The sequence below is a fragment of the Bacillus rossius genome, chromosome 1 (assembly GCF_032445375.1).
Source record: "Bacillus rossius redtenbacheri isolate Brsri chromosome 1, Brsri_v3, whole genome shotgun sequence".
NCBI classification, from domain to species: domain Eukaryota; kingdom Metazoa; phylum Arthropoda; class Insecta; order Phasmatodea; family Bacillidae; genus Bacillus; species Bacillus rossius.
The window spans coordinates 51,348,579-51,369,060 of record NC_086330.1 but is presented as its reverse complement, the minus strand read 5'-3'; the positions used below and the strand labels follow the sequence as shown (position 1 = coordinate 51,369,060).

Genomic DNA, 20,482 nt, shown 5'->3' with positions numbered 1-20,482 from the left:
GGTGGCACTTACTGAATTTTGCAAACTTTGAAACTAGCACCGGCAACATTTGTTTAATTTTTTCAATTCCTAATTGTATACAATTGTTCTGAAAGAAGTTGAAAAGAAAGTTTTGAAAGAACTTTGGGAAATTTCATTGGAATATCTCTACAATGACTACCAGATTGATAATTTTTTTTTTACAAACAGATGGATACTGATCACTACCGGAATTTATGTGTTATATGGTGCAATTAATTGTGAATTTTTTTGCATTCAGAATTCATAAGGTTGCAACGAAGTAAGCATAATTCAGATTTTATGTTTTGAAGGAAATACGTTCTCAGTGTTGAGATGGATGCCACATCATCTCAGTTTTAGCAGTTTTCAGGAAAGTCAGCAATTTGGAACTTTTCAACAAGCAAGGCAGTTGTGATGCATTGAGTTTTTTTGGTATATTAAATTTTAATGAATATATAAAAAATGCAACTCACTCGACTCTACTTTATCACCATGTTTGTTTCAACACAAGCTAAGCAACATTCCAGATTTCGTGTCCCCTTCTACCAATAATACTTTGACTGAGAATGTTTTATGTTGAAGTTTTTTGAATGTTTCATAATTATTTTGTACACATGTTTCTTCTATTATGTATAGTAATTTAAGTAATTTTTTTTGTGCTTTAATATTATTACTGATTTGGGTTAGGTTCTTTAAAGCTGAAAGTAGCGTGTTTTATTACTATTTGTTTCACCGTCATTTACTTAATCATTTAAAACTAAGATATGTATTAATTACATTTTGTCAAATTTTAAAGAATATTAAGGGTAGTAAGACAGTAAAATTCTAGAACATTCTAGAAAGTTTCAAATGAAAGGAAGATACGAGTGTCACACTCTGTCGCCAGCAAGTTATTTTTCACACCTCAAATTATTGGGAAAACCCAGCACGTGAGCGCACGACTGCGCAGAAATGAAATAGAACTTTAGCTGGGCGCTGCCTCGCCAGCCAATCAGAGCGAGCCTTGAGGTGGTATGATGTGTCTTCCCAGACTTTCAGAGGAAAATAGTTTTCAGTATTTCCTTTTATATGGTCATTTTTCTGGATCTGTGCTGTAATTGGTCAGTTGACACAAGGTTGTCTCCCCTTTGTTGTCACCTTCGTAAGGGAAGACAACTTCATTGTTAGTTTATGTTGTTGCTTGATCACCGCTACGTCGTCGGCAGCTCGCCGGAAACAATGAAGTAGAATTATGAATAGCTAACTTCATGCCTGCTGGCACATGCCAGGCTGAAACATAACTTTTTTTATATTAATTTTTGGACTTTTAACTAAAATTTTACCACAGGCATCGGCCCAGGGTGACCGTTGTCGCCCACCCGGAATATTTTCAGCGGGTTTATTGGTACCTTTGATCTACAGTAAAGCAAAGGGACTTCAATTTTTTTTTGGTTAATTGAGCTACAGTAAATACAGTAGAGCACCCCTCAACCGTAATTCCCACAAACGGAACTCCCGATATCCGGAACTAATTTTCCAAAAAAATTAAAACATTAAAAAAACATTTCCAAAACATTTCCGCACTGGAACGAGGCGTTTTTGCTTTTGCCTGACTGTACATGTCTTGTAGGCACGCGCGCACACGTCTGTCAGAGAGCTAATTATAGCCAGGTTTTCCCGCGCATTGCGTAAATACACCGCTGGTTTTCATGTCGGACGTGAATTACTATAAAGATGTTTATGCTATAAGTAGTTTTATTGTTTCACTATGACAAGTAAGCGGAAAATTCCGGCCGGCCCGAGAGTATGTACACCGACTCCCACTACACACGCTGACACACGTGATAGTGAGTAACATTTACTTCCAACGTGTGATGCTTTCAGTTTGTAGACAATAATTTAGTATACAAATATGTATTATGTACATATTTATACTTTAATATATGGTTAAACAGTCTACATTCACCTGTATTTCTCTATATCTCTGTGTTTTTAAACGAGATGCTGGAAGTGTTATTCTTGTGTATGTGAAATGTAAATTGTGCGTGGCAGTGACTATACACTCTCCGGAAGTGTGAATCACTAGCACGTCAACACAGAAGTAACACAACACTGCAGCTGTAGTCGTACTACCTCCCCCGAACCCTCTTCTTCATCCTCTTCGCTCACGCACGCACCCACCCACAGAGATAAGAAACACCCGCTTGCCAGCTTGCTAGAATAAGGTAATTCAACCAGCCCGGAGTATTACGACCCGGCACGGTCCCGTTACGTTTTGAAAACAGCACTACATATTTAACAGATAACAGATCTACATATTTTTTGTTGTATGGTTTTATAACTAGAAAATATTTACAGTACAACTGTGGCTATACATATAAGTTAATATGTGCAGCATGTAATGGCTTTTTTCTTTGCCTCCCTACCGCAACTCCCCTTACCCGGAATTTTCCCATAACCGGAATAGACCTCCCCCCAATGATTCCGGTTGAGGGGTGCTCTACTGTATGTGACATCTGGACCTGTTATTTAAGTTATGATCTACTGTATTTTATACAAAAAAATTATAATACTAATTCATTTATATTTACTTTAAATTGTCTGAAGTGTGCTTGTGAAGTGTACAACTATCCTAAAACACCACAACAAATGTTATAGAAAAATAACTTTTTTTCTGTTAGAATTAATTGCTATTTCTAAAGTGGCTTAATGTTGGATAACATTCACTTTATCGGACATTATCCAACATTATCAACACAATCAAGACTTACTACGAACATAGTGGTATTACCCTCTTTTATCACATAATCGTCGCACGCGCGTAATCGTTGCACCTATATTTTTGGCCATCAAAATTGGGATAAAAAAATTTCTCGCTTAGACGTCAAATGATGTATTAGATGCCGAGCGCTTTCTGTAGGTATCTTTTCCGTATAAAACAATGTATTTTAAAGTAGAAATCTAATATTTATTCGGAAATTACCACTTATTTAATTAATGGAAATACGAAGTTGTCTGACGTATAAATTTTCTTTTAAAGACCTTTTTAAACGTTATTATCTTTATCTGATTGTCTGCATCGCCGCGGTGTACCGGTGTAGATATCTTTTCCGTATAAAACGATGTATTTTAAAGTATAAATCTAATATTTATTCGGACATTACCACTTACTTATTTAATTAACGGAAATACACAGTTGTCTGACGTGTAAATTTTCTTTTAAAGACTTTTTAAAAGTTATTTCCTTTATCTAATCGTCTGCGTCACCGCGGTGTACCGCTTATGAACATGTAGCCAGCGCTAGTTGGCATCATTCATGTTTGGTTATGTTGCTTTCCGTATAGAGCGCGCGCACGTAGTCGAATATCGATATCACGCCGATTGCATGCAGCGCGCACTCTCTGTTGAGTGCCGAGTTAACTACATTTGATGGCCCGCATTCTTTCGTGGTAAATGTGTACTACGGCAATAGTTACACGTTAGTTCACGTCGCAGATTCAAGTGGCCTGCGTTCGTGTTACAGTTTGGTTTTCTATTTAAAGTTGAAGGTTTTTGTTTAATGAATTATTAATATAAATTGTTTGGCATGCGCTCTTGTATACTCCATCCTCTTTTTAAATACGTAAATGTATTTTCCATGAACGGGTTTTTTTATGAATAACTTTACCTAACAAATCTTTTTTTCCCGCATAATCGTCACATCCCTACTTTTCAAACTTGATTTCAGAATAAAATGTGCGAAGTTTATGTGAGAAAACACAGTAAATTATCAAGGTTTTTATGGTACCTGTTAAGTTTTATAAGAATGTTTTCATTGTTACTAACAAAATTACACATCCCAGAAGCTTCTACAATTACCATAAGAATTTACGAGAAAAAAAATCAGAAACAAAACCCAAATTTTAGACCCGCACTGTCTTTATGGCACAGATCTTTACCCATGTAACAAAGAAAAGTCAAAACACTCAAAATGTTTATATTCAATGGGCACAAACCAGTTGTTCTGAAACAACGTGCTGCAATCATGTCTGCATTTCCATACAGTTTAGGAACTTCATAAAGATTTGGTGGATGCTTATTTTAAAAGTGTGAAAGTCTAATTTACTCACAGTAATATAGCTTTGGAGAACCCATAAATCACTTGCAAGCATATACATCATACAACTTCATGTGCACAGAGAGAGAGAAAAAAAATTCACACATCATGCACATAAAAACCTGCATATATGACTGTAAGAATGCATACACAATAATAACTTATGAACATAATTAATAAAACAAAACTTACTTGATTCATCCACAGGAATGTTGACAATCTTTGCACCTACAGGTAATTCTGAATTAGGGCCTTGCTTTGCGAGCATTCTATTTTTTGTGTACAGCCGGCGATCTGCCCACGTGCTGTATGGAGAATTAAAAAAATTCTATTTCACAATTTTAAAATTTCACACAATATTTTTTACAAAAATGTGTATCACTGTATCAAACTAAGAACAGGACAATAGGAAGAATCATATGACATTTAATACAGGATGTTCACAATCTGGAAAGTCGGGGAAAAGTCACAGAATTTACTTGAAAACCTAGAAAAGCAATGGAAATTTTTCAATGATAGTAATTTGAAGGGGAAATGTTATGTTCCGGTATGCCATTACCCAGACTTTCAACACATTTTTTTTTCTAGATGACGTTTTAGTAAGTAATGCGCCAAATCCCAATTTTATTGAATCCATAACTTGAATTTGATAAAAAAATTTTAATTTACTTTATTTCCTTTAATATATCCTTCTAATATTTTTTCTTGAATATTGAATCCTTTGAATATATTAAGGATTTGATGGTATTTTAGGATTTGATTGGCCCATCCTCAGTTTTAGTACATACAGCAAAACCCCTTATTTGCACTTTTCATGGGGACAAAGTAAAAAAGTTTAAAAAGCGGGAAAGTGTAAATAAAGGGAAAAGTATAAAAAGGAGTACAGCTTACATTATTTAGTATTTTTTTCCTTTTGTTTAATAGCACATACTATAATGCAGGTACAACACACTAACAACAAATTTTACTTTAGTATTTAATAAATTATTAATTTACTACATTTGACAAAAATAAAAAAAGAATGAAAGCCAAAATTTTTTCTGCTTGCTTTTTTGGCTGTTCAGGGAGATTATTTGCCTCTCCAAATTATAAATACAGTTGCAACCTGCAGCGTTTATAACAAATATGGGCAACATACACATTGCATCACAGAAAAAAAATATAATAATAATAAAAAAAATAAAAAACAGGCCTCAAATTGATGGAAATTTACCCTCAATAGCGCGCCGTACGCGGAAAGGTCATTGTACTCGGTCAGCTGCTGTAACGACGCGGCGTAGCCGCCGGCTGAGCTGCGCATGCGCAGTATAACTCACTCTATGCTCCGCCCAGACTCATGACCTCCCATCAGCAGCCAGCCAATAGATGCGAGCTTAGCGGAAAAAAATATAAGCTCCACCTCCCGTGTACCAGTTTTGTCCAGTTCTAATACCAGTTTATTGGTATACGCACCAGTTTTCTCGCTGCCGTGACATGTTCAAGTTTATGTTTATCGTGATGTCTTGATACCAATAATTAATTATTTACGATCCCCAGAAATAAATTGTTAGTTTAAAAAATATGCGTCAACTGTACAATACTTTCTAAATTATAAAAGACGTATAAAACTGTTACCAAGACTCCGCTCATTTTATCTTGTGAAGTGTATGTCTCGTACCAGTATTTCTGCTAAGTTGTGACATAAATACAGTATCAGAACTTACAAGCAGTGAAGCAGGCACGTTTATACATTCGTGAGTTTACGTTTTTCTGTCGTGCATTTTAGATTGTCTCCTGCTATAATTACTCGGACTTTTACACGCCTAGGCTTAAATTATTACATGTTTAGAAATAAAAACAACTTTTCATGTTATAAAATATGTATATTTTGTGATTTAAAATGTTCATTGCAGACTATAAAAGTTACGTTTTTCACGATGTGTTTAGGCCTTTTCCTGGTTGTTTATGGTTGTTACGTGACGTAAATAGCGGGATGGATTCGATTCTTGAGACGTAATTCGCGGGAAAGTATTGTATTGGATTAAATGGGAACTAAAGGGGATCTGAAGAATATAGTGCAAATAACGGGAAAACGTAAATAACGGTAACGTAAATAAGGGGTTTCGCTGTAGTTATACACAATGTAAAATTACATATGCAAGGTTCTGTTTACACTAGTACAACAATAGGGATGGTGAATGCTTTGTTTTTATTTCTTTCAGAAAATTGCCAATACGTAAATTGTTTAAAAAAAATTGTCAGTAAATTTTGTAAATTTGGTCATGGAAAGTCAGGGAGATTTTTCTACACATTTGTATGGACATCCTGTAACAGCAATGTTACCACTTTGTAAACCAAATCCCACACATAATCTAGTATTTACAATTAGTAATTTTTTAAATGTCATTTGGCTCTTGAGAGGCAATTAATAAAATTCAAAAGCTCTGCTACAAACTCATACAGTGAAAGGTCTTTGATTTAGTACATTTGGGACCACGGCCATGCCGAATTAGTCGGGACAAGATTACACTATGAATTGTGATAAAACCAAAATAACAACACCACAAAGCATGTCAAAATACAGCATAACACCAAAATGCAAGTTATATCATGGATAGAGACAAGATTTTATGGTTTTATTTTTAGTCTAATTTCATTTTTAAAACAAAGGATTTCAATTTTGTTTTTATAAAAACGTTTTTGTGCTAATTACTCCACTAAAGTAATGGTAAAATTGGTCTAAATCAAAAATATTTCCAGAAATATAACTCACTATAAAACAGGAAACATTGCACTGAAATGAAAACTGACAATAAAAAATAAAATCGTAGGTAGCACAGTAATGCAACCTGGTCCCAAGCCAGAACTCACTTTAAAAAATCTGAAAACTAGTGGATTGAATGGTACCAATTATAGAATTAGCCAAAACACAGAAGGCCAGAATAAAAACTTTTCACTGTATTAAAAAAAGTAGTAAAATTTAAAGAAAGGATGTGATATTTTTAAGGAAGTTACGTCTTAATCAGCATAACGATGGCCATCGAGGCCTCTGAAAAAAATATCAGCTGGGGAATTTATTTCTTCAAGGGCCAATGGACGAGTAGTGAGAAACAGACACACATATTACTTGAATCGCATCACTCTGATGGTCTTGAAACGAAACAACTTGTTACAGTAGTGGCTCAGCATCTCGCTGCTTAGTAATGACTCTGCTTTATTGCCAACATTCTCTGTAATTAGAGAAAAATCATTACAAATGCAACAACTTTCAAATGTTTAAAACAAAAACATTAACATAATTATAAAAATTAAATCTAAGATAACTTTACCCTGAAAGCACAAAAAAAAATTAATTGGAAGACCAGACTTAATATGAATTATTTATGAAAAGGGTAAAAATGTATAAATAGAAGGCAACTGTCGAAAGGGAAGCCGAATTGGCCCAATGTTTGCTAATGTTTAATAAAATGATAATTTAATGCAATATGCCTACCAGGATTCTCATAGTTAGTTTAACATTCTGTAGCAGGTGCTGGCTCAGTTAAATAATCAAAGGTTTCTTATTTTGGAATTCAACTTGCTAAATTTAATTACAACTCATAGCCTAGTGGCACGACACAAAGATAGCCTATTTAGCCAGAAAAATTATGTTTTCACCTATCAGTCACACAAATAAAGCAAATATACTGTTGGAATGTACATAAATTGAAAAACAACATAAGTAAAAGTAGGTAATTTTTTGCTAATGTTAGTTTTAGTGAAGTCAGGGCAAGTTGTTTTGTTTAATTCAAATTTTTTTTTAAATGTCTTGTAATTATTTGCTTTTTAGAAACACCTAGCATACACAAGTGTTTTAATGTCCTCTTTTATATGAGATCAACCATAGCTCAAAATAACTACCTGTTGTATCACAACATGTAAAAAAGTAAAATATACCGTAAAAATTGTAGGCCTTAAAACTTATATGGAATGAAAATCAATGATACGAACACAAGAAAGTCAGAGTATTTTGAATGTTGTTTTCCAAGGCCTAAGTAACGGAGAGCCAAAATTCAACTTTACGCAATTTTTCATTTAATTAGACTGGGCTAGTCGTACTCTTTGACTAGTTTGTGAGTGGTGCTGTGAATTCATTATACTTTGAAATCATCTTTCCCCATAAAGTTATGTCATTACCAAACATATCATTTTCTGGCTAATAGTAATCACAGTTGAGTCAGGCATGTCACAACAGACAATTCACAATCATATTTTAACAGATCTTTATCCGCACATATGGGTTACCACTATTAAAATATTTCTTTTTCAAAACAAATTTTGTTTTAAAACTACAATGTAAACAGCACAACACAGTCTTGTCAGGTGCCACATGTTCGGCATAGTTGCAGCCTGAATTTGGCAATTTTAACTCAATGCCTGCATCTGAACCAGAGAGGCAAATTTACAATCCAAATATTTAATCATCATATACAAATAAAAAAATTATATATTAACAGAAAGGCTCATTTTTTCATGCCAAAGATATATATATATATATATATAAACAAGACTTCTGTACAACCAAATAAATAAAATAAGATATTGCTATGCAAATTTTATAGTGTGCAAGAACATGTACTTGTATTTATGTGTTACCCACATAATATTATACATATATTCACTTTACCTGCTGTGGAGTCTGTCAAATATTCAGCCTTTAGTTTGGCATAGTCCAAACATGGCACACAGCTTGCTGGAATTTTATGTTTCTGTTAACAGAAATTGTAATGTGTGGTTATTAGATTATAAATCAAACATGAGTGTATACAGAATGTTGAAGAATTTAAGCAAGGACAATTTATACTGGGTATGTATTACACCAAAGTACATAAAATTCAAACACAGTAAGGTTAAAATGTTCTATTGTTGTTTGTGTAATTAAAATTTTTAAATAAAATAAAAAATTTAACTAGAACCAGCTGTGGTATGTTGAGCCAAGTCACAATTGTGCCTGGATAAGACAATGATTGTTCCTTGCACGTACAGAAAAGACTCGAAAAATATTCAATCTGTCCTCGATTGTTAATTTTTTCGAGTCTTTTGATGGTTGTATTTAAATAAAAGAGTTTGAAAAGAATTTTGGTTATTTATTATTCTGCTGTTGAATTTAGTGTCTGTTACACAATGTGCCTGAAAATAAACACTCCCTCACTTTTGCAGATTGCTCCTCACAGTCCCGGGCCTTAATGAAAGAATGACCCTAGCGACCTCATCTAGGTACTAAAAAAAGACACTATGTCCCAGTGACCTAACTGGCCACTTTGGGCCTGCATCGCACATCTGGGGTCTGAATTCTAGTTGGAAATCCGAAAATAAACAAAAAGTACTGCAGCATGACCCCAACCCCAGACGTTAAATTGTCCGCTTCTAAATGCTCATATGAATTGTGTGAGCCACCACTCCGCACGTAATTTTAGCATAGTACACGAATGACTGATGAGGCTACGCAACTGCCTATAGGCACACAGGGAAGAGGCAGCCATGTAACATTACTGACCAATCACAACACATCTCTTTTGTAAAAGGACACATCAGAACACAAATTACCTTACCATCTCATACTTGTAGAGCTGTTTCTGGGAAGAAAAAAGTATATTCAAAGTTCACTTCTGACCGGCTGTCACAAAACCATAATAAATTTATAGCTTCCCTTCAGAGCTAACACCTGCCGTTAGAAATATGTAAGGAAGGCACCATAATGTCTAGGTAAATAATCAACCGTCTGGAAAATTGGGCATCACCATGCGGCACACGTATCTCTAGTCTTTTCTTATTCTTTTCCCAACACAATACCCAATGTTCTAAAAATGTTACAAAAACACTATGAAATAAATATGAAAAAACATAGTTACAATAACATTTCAATGAAATAAAATACTACAAATCACACATAAATAGTACCCTAGACAACTTTGTGAAAATCGGTAAAAATGTTGTTAAAAGGCTGTTCTATTTAAAAATAATAAAATACCAGAAACTATTATAGAAATAATCAAGACAATAAAATACAAATACAGAACTAGGTCACCATGACCTTGAACCTACATAATCAGCTGATGTTCTACCTTACTTGAAAACATTGTCATAAGAATAATCTGCAAAATTGGGGAAGGCCAGTGGCCTGCAATTCCACAACATTGCAAGCGTAGATAAATATTTTTTAACAGAACAAGTTTTCTCTTAAGAAATCACTATAAAAACTTATACCTAAGTTAATATTTCAAGTTCCACCTAATTTTTTTTTTGTATCTGGCCTTCAAATTCAAATTTATTGAACTGATATGATGGAAAAGATGATTAAAAAAAGACTGGATTAAAATCTGAAAACTATGTTCATGCGTGAGCTGTGTATATCATATCAGATGTTTAAGATCCATGAGGTACATGTCATAGCATGTTTTGTACACACGCACGGCAGTGCCTGAACGACATGGTTGGTTTGTAATATCTATAAAGTCTAGTCAGCATAACCAACAGTGAAGTGAATTTAGTAATTTTTCTCTTGTTTAAGTTTGAAATATTGCTCTCTCACAAAACCATAATTAAAAAATTTTTTTTTAGCCTGTATGCTATGTTTATCTGGTAAAATGTAACTTTATATCACTGATAAAATTATTGCAATCTGTTCAGTAGTTTAAAACTATACTTCTTACAAGAAAATACAAAAACCAACTCACACACTCTCGTTAATGGTTGGATTTAAAAGCAATAAAAAAAAAAGTTTTACACATACCCGCACACTATCAGCACCCAGATAGTAAGGCCGAGTTGCCATGCACACGCGTGATTCCTTGTGCAAGTAGACCGGTATTCCACTGTCGTGCACAACTTTGACCCAGCCCGGAGGTAACGGCTGATTACTGTCGAGGTCATACACTGGGAAACAAACACATATATTTTAGAAAGAATTTAAAAAAAAAATCCTTAACCTGACAGATTTCTTGCAGTCATTAGTTAGATACTACTTTCACATTATTCTTAAGGCATCTCCCTACTTAAAGCTACGTTGCATTTTTTAGACACTGGAGCACAGCTGTGTTAGTCACAATGAATCAATGTGCCTTCAAAGTTTGAAAAGCTTCGAACAAAGTCACAATGCGAGTAGCACACCAAACAAAGCAAATGACAGAAAAAAAAACCATTAAGCATTTTATGTTGTGCATAAATTTTTCACATATTAACAAAAATATGAACTATTTTTAATTACTTTTAAAATCAAATATTGAAGAAGAAACAATTATACTGTAATACTACAAACCGAGTGACATGCAACAAAATTGTTGTCGTATTTTTTAATCAAACATACACTCACACACATGACTCACATCAATCACAGTAGATGGTTCTCACGAAATCAGTTTTAGACACGTTTTACGTAGTATGTATGTTTTTACTTATTAGATAATTGAGCACAGGTGCTAGTTTCTCAGGAAACCCTACCAGACTGTAGATGAGGTTACAAAAAGCGGCCATGCCTGCGTAAAAGACGTCTGGTAACCCAAGCTTTAAAATTTAAAATACTGGGTTCACTTATGCACCAATCAGGTGTGCACCTTCAAAAACAATGTATATGACACGAAAAATGGATAGAAATACAGAAATTCAGATGCCTATTATCAATCACCATTTTATAAATGATAAACAATCCTGGTAAAGTAATCAAATTTCTTGATTTTGTATAATCTAAAGTTGGCCATGGCTCAAACACCACGCAAGAGGCAGGAAAACTTATCCACAACAACTTTGAAACACCTATCCTGCACAATACGTTTAAAAATTAACTTCCTCAAAAAATATTTTTGCTCAAGTACATTTATAGACGTGGCAATATAACCTGTGCATCACAGTAACATTTATATCCAATTTTGGTTATTTTTCCTTCTTTAAATGAAAAATCAGCAAAAAATTCATTATATTTCCTGGAAAACCATGAAAGGCTATGAACAATGAAAAATGTTTCAAAAATCAGAAACCATAAAAATTTATTTATTTAAATTTGTTACATGGCCAACAACAGACCAGTAGAGAAGTACACTGTTATGCCAATGTATGTACTTAGTTACTTATTACTAAAGACTATGAAATGCAGACAGAACATAAATCTAAATATGATAAGATACAAAAGTTTATAAAAACATTGAACGGATACTAACTTAGTACAAAAATGAAGATGATGTCAAATGTAAAAGACAAATAAATACAGTAATGAGAATGTCAGTATAAAAAAAAAGAAAAAAAAAGTGATGTGAATAAAAATATTTCATTCAGAATTTATTAAATGGATAAAATAATAAGCGATAAAGTGTTAGGAAACATTATTTTTTAAAATACTAGAATTAATTAAATAATTAATTATAAACAATAATATTATATAGTCCAGGAATATTAGTCAAATGAGGGCAAGTATCTCGGAATAAGAGATAGTAGGTTATAAACTTGTATAAACCTTTATTTTGGCACCCTAAATTTGTGTCAAAACCTACTTATCGTAGGATGTCCGCGACTACAAATATTCCAAGGTCAAAGATAAAAAAAAATTATTTTTTACGCATTTATTACAAATATCTTGTATCCTATGGGTTTTAAGCTATTTGTATGTATTATGAATATTGTGGAGGATTAAATTTTATACAAATTTTGTTTAAACATTTTTTTTATATCTTGAACCATTTTCGAGATAGAGGGCAGAACGCGCGCAGTGTTTAACTATTTAGAGTATCATTAAAGGTCAATCTGTAGTGCCAATTAAAAACACTGCGTATATAGTTTATAAATTATTGATAATTATATAATTCTAAATAATTTGAATTTTTATTAACTATATAATAGTTAATAATTTTTTTCAATAATTCAGTATCTATACATTTAATAACACTTACCTACTCGTGTAATTATAAAGTAACTAAGGGAAATACTTTTTTATTTTTTTAATTCTAATCTTATTTTTACTAATTACTTCCTAACTAAATAAAAATAAAGAATTAAATTTTTAACTAATGTTTCTATTGAAAAATACCATTTCATACATTTATGAACATTGATTTTTAAAAAATTGAATAATAATAAGAACTACTAGTTCTAATTTCAATTTTCTTCTTCATCATCATTGTCTTTCAGTCGCTGTAAAATTTCAAATTCCTCTGTGTTCTCGTCTTCAACGAAATTTGTCTCCAGTTCTTCCAGGATTTTGGGGTAAAAAGTACCGTCTTCATTGATATCACTCCGATATTGTGAAGCATTAAGACAAGCTTGCCCATTACACTGGCCGCAAGTTAAAGAGCACTGCAACCCTGCTTTTCTGCATCAATATTGCGAACCACAACCATTCTTGCAGAATATTGTGTTATGCAATTCCTCCGGAGCTGGTGGCTTTATTGTCATAACAGGTTCCAGAAAGTTGGAGAAACTGTAGTTTCGTCTTGTTCTAGTCGCCGTTTTGCTGCTAGTATACAATTTTTACTAACGTAAACAGTTCGGCACTTTTCATGCACTTGTACAGAGGTTACGGTTTTTAAATAATAAATAAGACCGTCATTTCGTTCGATACTTGCAGTTCTCAGAGTTTTTATACCATGCACTACATTCACTAATGATTTACCTTCCGAATCTGACTTTGTACATATAAAACACAAATTATCCATAACTCTTAAAATTGTACGTCCGTAGTTACCAAGATACGATTCACAACTAACGAATGATAGTGGTTCCTTGAAAAAGAAACCGGTCGTGAGTAAACAATTTAAGACATCTGTTCTTTCTGGCTATCAAAAAAAAAAAGGTTCTTACTATAAAATAGAGGTCCGTTGTCCCAGGTATAATTTTTAACGTTTTAAAAGAGTCTATAAATTTACGGATTTCAATGAAGAAGTACTTAATAATTTTCTACTTAAAATGTAATTAAAGTATTTCCCTTAATAGCTTATTAATTACACGAGTAGGTAAGTGTTATTAAATAAAATAATGACCCATTCATCAATTTTAATAGTGTCAACTGTAAGCGTTGTAGTGTGATGGTTCAAGGTCACAACTAAACAGTAACTCAAATATATTTAGACAAGCGCATGCGTGAGTACTGATTTGTTGTTTTCTCGCTTGCAGCATCACCTCTCCTGAGTGTAAAGCATTTTGTGTTCTGCAATTTGCTAAGAGTGCATCTGTAATCTCAGTTAAAGGTGCGTTTCGTTTAACGTTGAATTGTAATAGCCCATGTGGCAAAAACATCTGTCTACGGTATAGGCAGTTCGAAAGGACCAGATGTGTTCATAAAGGAAAAAGTATAGGACGATCCAAAGTGTCTATACAGGATGTTGACCGTGTCGGAGCATCTTACATGCGTAGTCCTAAGAGATCTGTTCAAAATTAAGTCTTGAATTTCAGTTGCCACAGAATTGAAGAGGCTATTGCTTCCATTACTCCGGACTTCTTAACAAAATTGTTGGAAGAAATGGACTTCAGGTTGGATGTGAGCCGTATAACTAAAGGTGAATATATTAAGCCTGTCATAAAAAATAGGTTAGTTTACCTTCAATTTGAAGTATATGTTGCAAACTGTAATAATATAAAATTGAAACTAGGACATATTTTTATGAACACCCTTATTTCCCTGTTTTTCCTGATCCAGATGCCCTGCTGATTGGTGACCATACAAGCTGTCCAATGCAAGAAAATAGACCATACCAAGTCAGTACAAAGGCTTACACTTACCATCAAATACGCTTTTTGATTTTGAATCTTGCAAATTATTTTTATCTTCCTCACTCTCGTCTTTCCAATCTGGGGGAACAAAATATCATTACAAACCAAATTTACAATATTTACATTAAATTTTAGAAGTTACATAAGACATTGCATAAAGGAAAACTGTTTTACATCACAAATTACTTTTAAAAAACGAAAGACAAAAGTGATAATGCAGAATGACTGGAAGCTGGCGGATTTTCTCTGTGAGTCTCCATTTTCCTTTCCCCCACAATGACTCCACCGTTGCTCCTTCCAGATTATTCATTCCTGCTGACGGACAAGAAATGCTGGGTGTGCCCCCAGCTAGAGAGCAGCGGACTCTGGTTCCATGCCAAGCAGCACTCACATCGATGGCACGAGCAGGAGGGTGACTGAGGAAAAGCACCAGTGGCAACATCATGAAGCAGAAAACAAAGGTTGCTCCAGCCCAAGGGCTGGGTGGCGCAAAAACAGACATCACCACCGGCAGTCACCCCACTACCATGCTCAGGGCCGTCAAGAGGGAGGGGCAGGGGGTCGAAATAAAAGCGCCCCCTCCCCCCCCTTTTCCAGTTGAGTTTCCAGATTTTATTTTTTTGCTGGTCCAAAATTATAAATCTAATGTTAATATTAAATCATTGAAAACCTTACGAGTACATACTTATACATTCTCCAGCGTGGCAAAGTTTTTCTGCATGCTAGTTTTATGAAAGAGATAAGAAGAAAGAATAGCTTAACACAGAGGGGTATAAAAATTAAATAAGAGGAGGGGGGGAGGAGTGGGCGACTGCCTCCTCTCCAGCAGATGGATAAAGACCGCACTGCGACACAGCGTTGTATTGTTTAAGTTATAATATGCAGCGACGCAATACACAAAAGACTTTGTGCAGAGAATTCTACTGAAGACAAATATATGGTACGTCCCAAAAATGAGGGCGGCCCTTACTGTGAAACGGATTTTACTTTTTTTACGGGATTTAAATTATTCGGGCATCGGTAAGTCCCAATTAACATCCGGATAATTAAGAGTTTACTGTAATGTGATACACACAAATCATGCTTACAATATTTAGATTATTCAAAGTGTGAGGTTTTAAATGTTGTACATTAAATAATACAGAGGGGGCCCGACAAAATTACTTACCCCGGGCCTTTGGTTTCTCTCGACGGCTCTGATGCTTACTGCATCTTGGCAGGTCATTGCCAGCTAGCTTGCTTCCCACCCTCATTATGGCCAATTCAGGAAAGAAGTGAATGAATTAATAAATGCATTAGGGATGTCTCATTGCCGTTGGGGTAATTAGAGACAATGAGCGGCGATGAGATGAAAATGATTCACTGATAAAATGCTCACAGCAATGTATGATGTTTCCTATTCATGAAATATCCAAGGCCAACCCCTCTGGAAATCCATCCATCACCCCCACTCAACCGCCGTGGACACCCAGATTCGATTACCATGGAGCGAAGTGGTAAAACAATTAGCTGGATATAATTATTGGGAATATTGTTGCGATACCTTTCTATTGCTTACCACTATGTTGCTCCATATCATCTTCAACATAAGAACTGCACGAAGAAGTGTTCTCTGCATTTTCTTCACTTTCATCTCCAAATTCATCAAGGATATCAAATTCTCGTAGCAGATCTTGCAACAAAAAATATAAGAATAAATAATTATAAAAAAAGTCTCAAGAAATATCACATTGAAATTACTCAATTATAAAATGCAGTTTTTTTTTTGTGACTCTTTCAGCTCATAAAACAGTGTGCATCTTATTACAACAGATATGGCATCTTACATTTGCCAAATTATCTACAACACCATTAAGATTGAGAGATTAGAAAGTGGGGTGCCACTACAATAATGATGACTTCCTAGTTTTGCTAGGAAAATTCATCAACATTTGTAATAAGTAAGTCATGTAGGTTATTTAGTAGGATGGTGATTCAGGATGTGGCTTGTCAACTTTTACATTAAAATAAAAAATACTGGAGCACTAGTGTGTAAGCAAAGCTTGTGGTTTTTCAAAAAGACATAGAGCAGTCAACATGTCAAAGAACTACCTCTCCTTTTTTAAGGCTGAATCAGTCAAATGAAGGCTCCATTGGGCAGTATAGACTGTGCATAAAACATGCTGGGAAGTTCTGTGGGGTTAGTAAATTCTTTAAAGAACTTATGTGCAAGTATGTGTTACCATTCTCCTTTATATATATATATATATATATATATATATATATATATATATATAAATATATATGTATATGTATATGTATATATACACATACATATATATATGTATATATATATGTATATATACACATACATATATATATATATATATATGTGTGTGTGTATAGTATATATGTGTATGTATATGTATGAGCGACTGAGAGACGTAACGCAGACATCTTATAATTATTGCAAGCTAACTTTATAACTAATGTTCACAAGGGGAATGCTCTTTAAAATTGATGGCAGCTTATGTTCAAGTAAATACATGTGTGTATATGCTGCATGTAGATGAATGAACAGGTATATATTTATTTACTTTGGCAATTAGAATATTTTCCACTGTGAAATGTTAGGAAAAAAAAATACAGAGTTTAGTATAAAATACATATAGAACTAGGTACAATACTAAATACAAACAGGCATACATTTCTAAAGAATTTTTTAATTCAATGCAACAATAAAGTTAATCATTGGTGTCAAGTATTTGAATAATTACATATGAAATGTTATTCAATATTTAATTAAAATTTTTACAGAAATTAATCTTACTCTTAAATAATGAGATGTCTCCGTTTTGTTTGAGAAAACACAATTGCCTTATTTAAAACTAATATGACTATTTACTTCATACCTCCTATAATTTAGTTAAATAAATAAAATTTACAATATTTTGTATTCTTATTTTCTAGTTTGTTGTAGGAATTTGCATGGTAAAATAAATTGATTTACTACTTTAGTAGATAATTCCAAGACCAATGATGATGGAGGTTTGTCTAATTATATAAAATTCTACTGTCTAATCATTTAGAAAGTACCTTTTACAAAGGCAGAAACACATTTCGTAGACCATCTAGCTATTATTAGAACGTTACTAGATTTGCAGGGAACTTTAACTAATATATATAAACCCTAGAAGATAGTTTTGTTTATTTAGTTTTCTAAAATCATTACGATAATTTAATCCTATAAAAATTAAGAATAATTCTGATAATTATTTCTTGGAGTAAATTAAAATTATTTATTTTCAACAAAAAAAATCTGCACTTTTTTTACCTTAGGTATAAAAAACTTACATTATTTAACACTAATTATTAAGACTTGCAAAACCAATTTTAAATTTTGTAAAACTTACATTTAATTATGACTATGGAGAATTATCTGTCTTTTAGAAAGTTTATCATAACAAAGATGTCTCCTTATCTGTGTTTGAAAATACTGCAGGCCAGTAGCTGACTTGAGCTGGATGCACAGAGCAAATATCTGGAGATAGCCGATAGTATTGAAACACTAACTGACAGCGGATATTGAAACCGGAATATAGAAGTCGTACAGATGGGTCCAGAAGCTTATGAGGGGAAGTTGAAACCCACAATACTCTAGGTAGATCAGTCATCACAACATGACGATGGTGGATATGCCAATTATGGTGAAAAGATAACCCAGGGAACAAAAGAAAAGATGCACTGCACTATATTACAAGTTTAAAAGTAGCAAAGTCTGGGAGTACTATTATATTAGTTTGAGAACTACATCTCGTAATCAGAGGTGCCCCCTTCCCCCCTCAAACACTATGACTCACCCCCCCCCTAACTTAATGATGGCCCCCCCCCCCCCCCGAAATTTTTTATGCCATTTTCTCAATGATTTACTCAATGATTTTATAATATTATACTTTTTTAGTTTAATATTTTATCACATTTTGCATTAATTAAAAATGATTTTCTAATAATAATTTTGATCAAATATCAGGTAATATTTCCATCCTGAACCGACAGATGCCAAACTGCTTTTGTTGAGGAAAGTGCGGGGTTGCCAATTTGATTTACAAGATCCCTTTCAATAATTATCAAAGCACCAGAAACGTATTTTCACATTAGAAGCTATAATTATGTAAATAATATATACATTTTTCTCGTCTTTTAACCACCCCCCCCCCCCCCCCCCTGAAATTTTAATGACGCAGTCTGCGTCATACCCCCCCCCCCCCCTTGTGGGCACCCCTGCCGTAATTCACCATTCACGAAAAACTTAATTGAACTCATGCACTGAGAAAGTGTAGTGGAGACCGGCTGGAGAACAATTGCCTCTCTTGTGTGGGAACAACGCATAGTTAACTTGCCTGGAAGGGCACAAATATGAAGGGGTCTTAGTTCCTAGCATCTGTCACAAGAGGGCATAGGGAGTTCCATGGGAGCCTAGAGACTTCAAGAGCAAAAAGGTTGAGGGGGGGGGGGGGGGGGGGGGTTTGGAATACAACTTGGCTGCAGGTGAGAACTACTTTCGCATGCGGAGATGGACCAAGTCAGGGTACACCGCAGGGAAGAGAAGGGGAAACATGCCGCTGTGGCGGGGAGAAAATGTTTGGTGGGTGGTGCAGGGGTCAAAATGCCGGAGTGGCTGGGAGCCGTGCTGTCATCGCAAGTAACTGCAATACACTATCTCGCGACGGCAAGACAGTACTTGCGAGATGGCGCTGCAAGACATGCTGATCTAAGCAGCTGTGTACAATGCAATAAAGATGAGATGCACGGGTCAGCCCAGCGCGATACGTGAGGCACGCTGGCGCGGGCTCACTGTGCGTGTGACAAAAGTTGCACGAGCTAATGCCTGTGTTGGCTGAGAGAGAATATATTTTGGAAAAGTCTGTTTTTTTGGCTATGGAACACCACACCCCCAGGAAAATAGAGGAGAGAAGGGAGGAAGGAGGGTAATTGGGCCATCCTACTGAAAGTTTTTAAAATGTGATGCTTGAACTGCATTTTTAAGCTCTCTTTTTCAAACCCGGAAATTCTTTGACAAAAATTGCCACTACTGAAAGGTACATTCTTATACTACCATTGCTTATGATTATGTTCGTACATGTTTAAAGAGAAGACTACTCTCTAATTTAGCCAATCAGTTAAGCCATCCTTTGTTAATTTTAAGCTTGGTTAATTAAGTAGGTACATTATATTGAGTAAAAAATTTGGCTCAGAAGGGGATTCACCCTCCCACTGCCCCACAAGAAAAAGTAACACAGTTTAGCAAATACGTTTTCAGTACACAATTTATAATTCCTTTTGATAGTTAGCCTACCTGCTTTTGCCATCTCCATCTTCTTTGCTTCAGGTTCGGTGTCAACTTCAGAAAAACCAAGCGGTAAGGGCGCACCATTGGCGCTATTTCCATTGCCAATGCTTTCATTTTTCACTTCACTGCCTGAACTATCATGTGACATTTTACTTTTACTTCTTCCGCTGTTTCAGTGTGCACACTGCAACACAAATCGTGAACATGTCAGCAGGAACAAAAACTCCTATAATTGGTAAACAACCAAACAAGGGCAGACAGTGTAATTTCTTTAGTTTTAAGTACCAGACCATTATTACCTATATGAAACCATGTACTAGAGAAGGCTATAAGTAAATGTTTAAAATTAAAAAATATATAAATAT

General features: G+C 34.4%; 1 protein-coding gene across 3 annotated transcripts in view; it reads right to left on the bottom strand.

Annotated features, from left to right (window-relative positions):
• LOC134535880 (microprocessor complex subunit DGCR8-like) overlaps positions 1-20,482 on the bottom strand; it is a 65,977-nt gene that overhangs the window by 31,945 nt on the left and 13,550 nt on the right. For all 3 annotated transcript variants that reach the window (XM_063375237.1, XM_063375230.1, XM_063375245.1), the window contains exons 2-8: positions 20,124-20,301; positions 16,347-16,460; positions 14,798-14,866; positions 10,827-10,969; positions 8,721-8,802; positions 7,182-7,284; positions 4,268-4,380 (exon numbers count right to left, since the gene is read on the bottom strand). In XM_063375237.1, coding sequence (XP_063231307.1) covers positions 4,268-4,380; positions 7,182-7,284; positions 8,721-8,802; positions 10,827-10,969; positions 14,798-14,866; positions 16,347-16,460; positions 20,124-20,265 — 766 coding nt within the window. In that variant the 5' untranslated portion in view covers positions 20,266-20,301. The remainder of the gene's footprint in view (positions 1-4,267; positions 4,381-7,181; positions 7,285-8,720; positions 8,803-10,826; positions 10,970-14,797; positions 14,867-16,346; positions 16,461-20,123; positions 20,302-20,482) is intronic.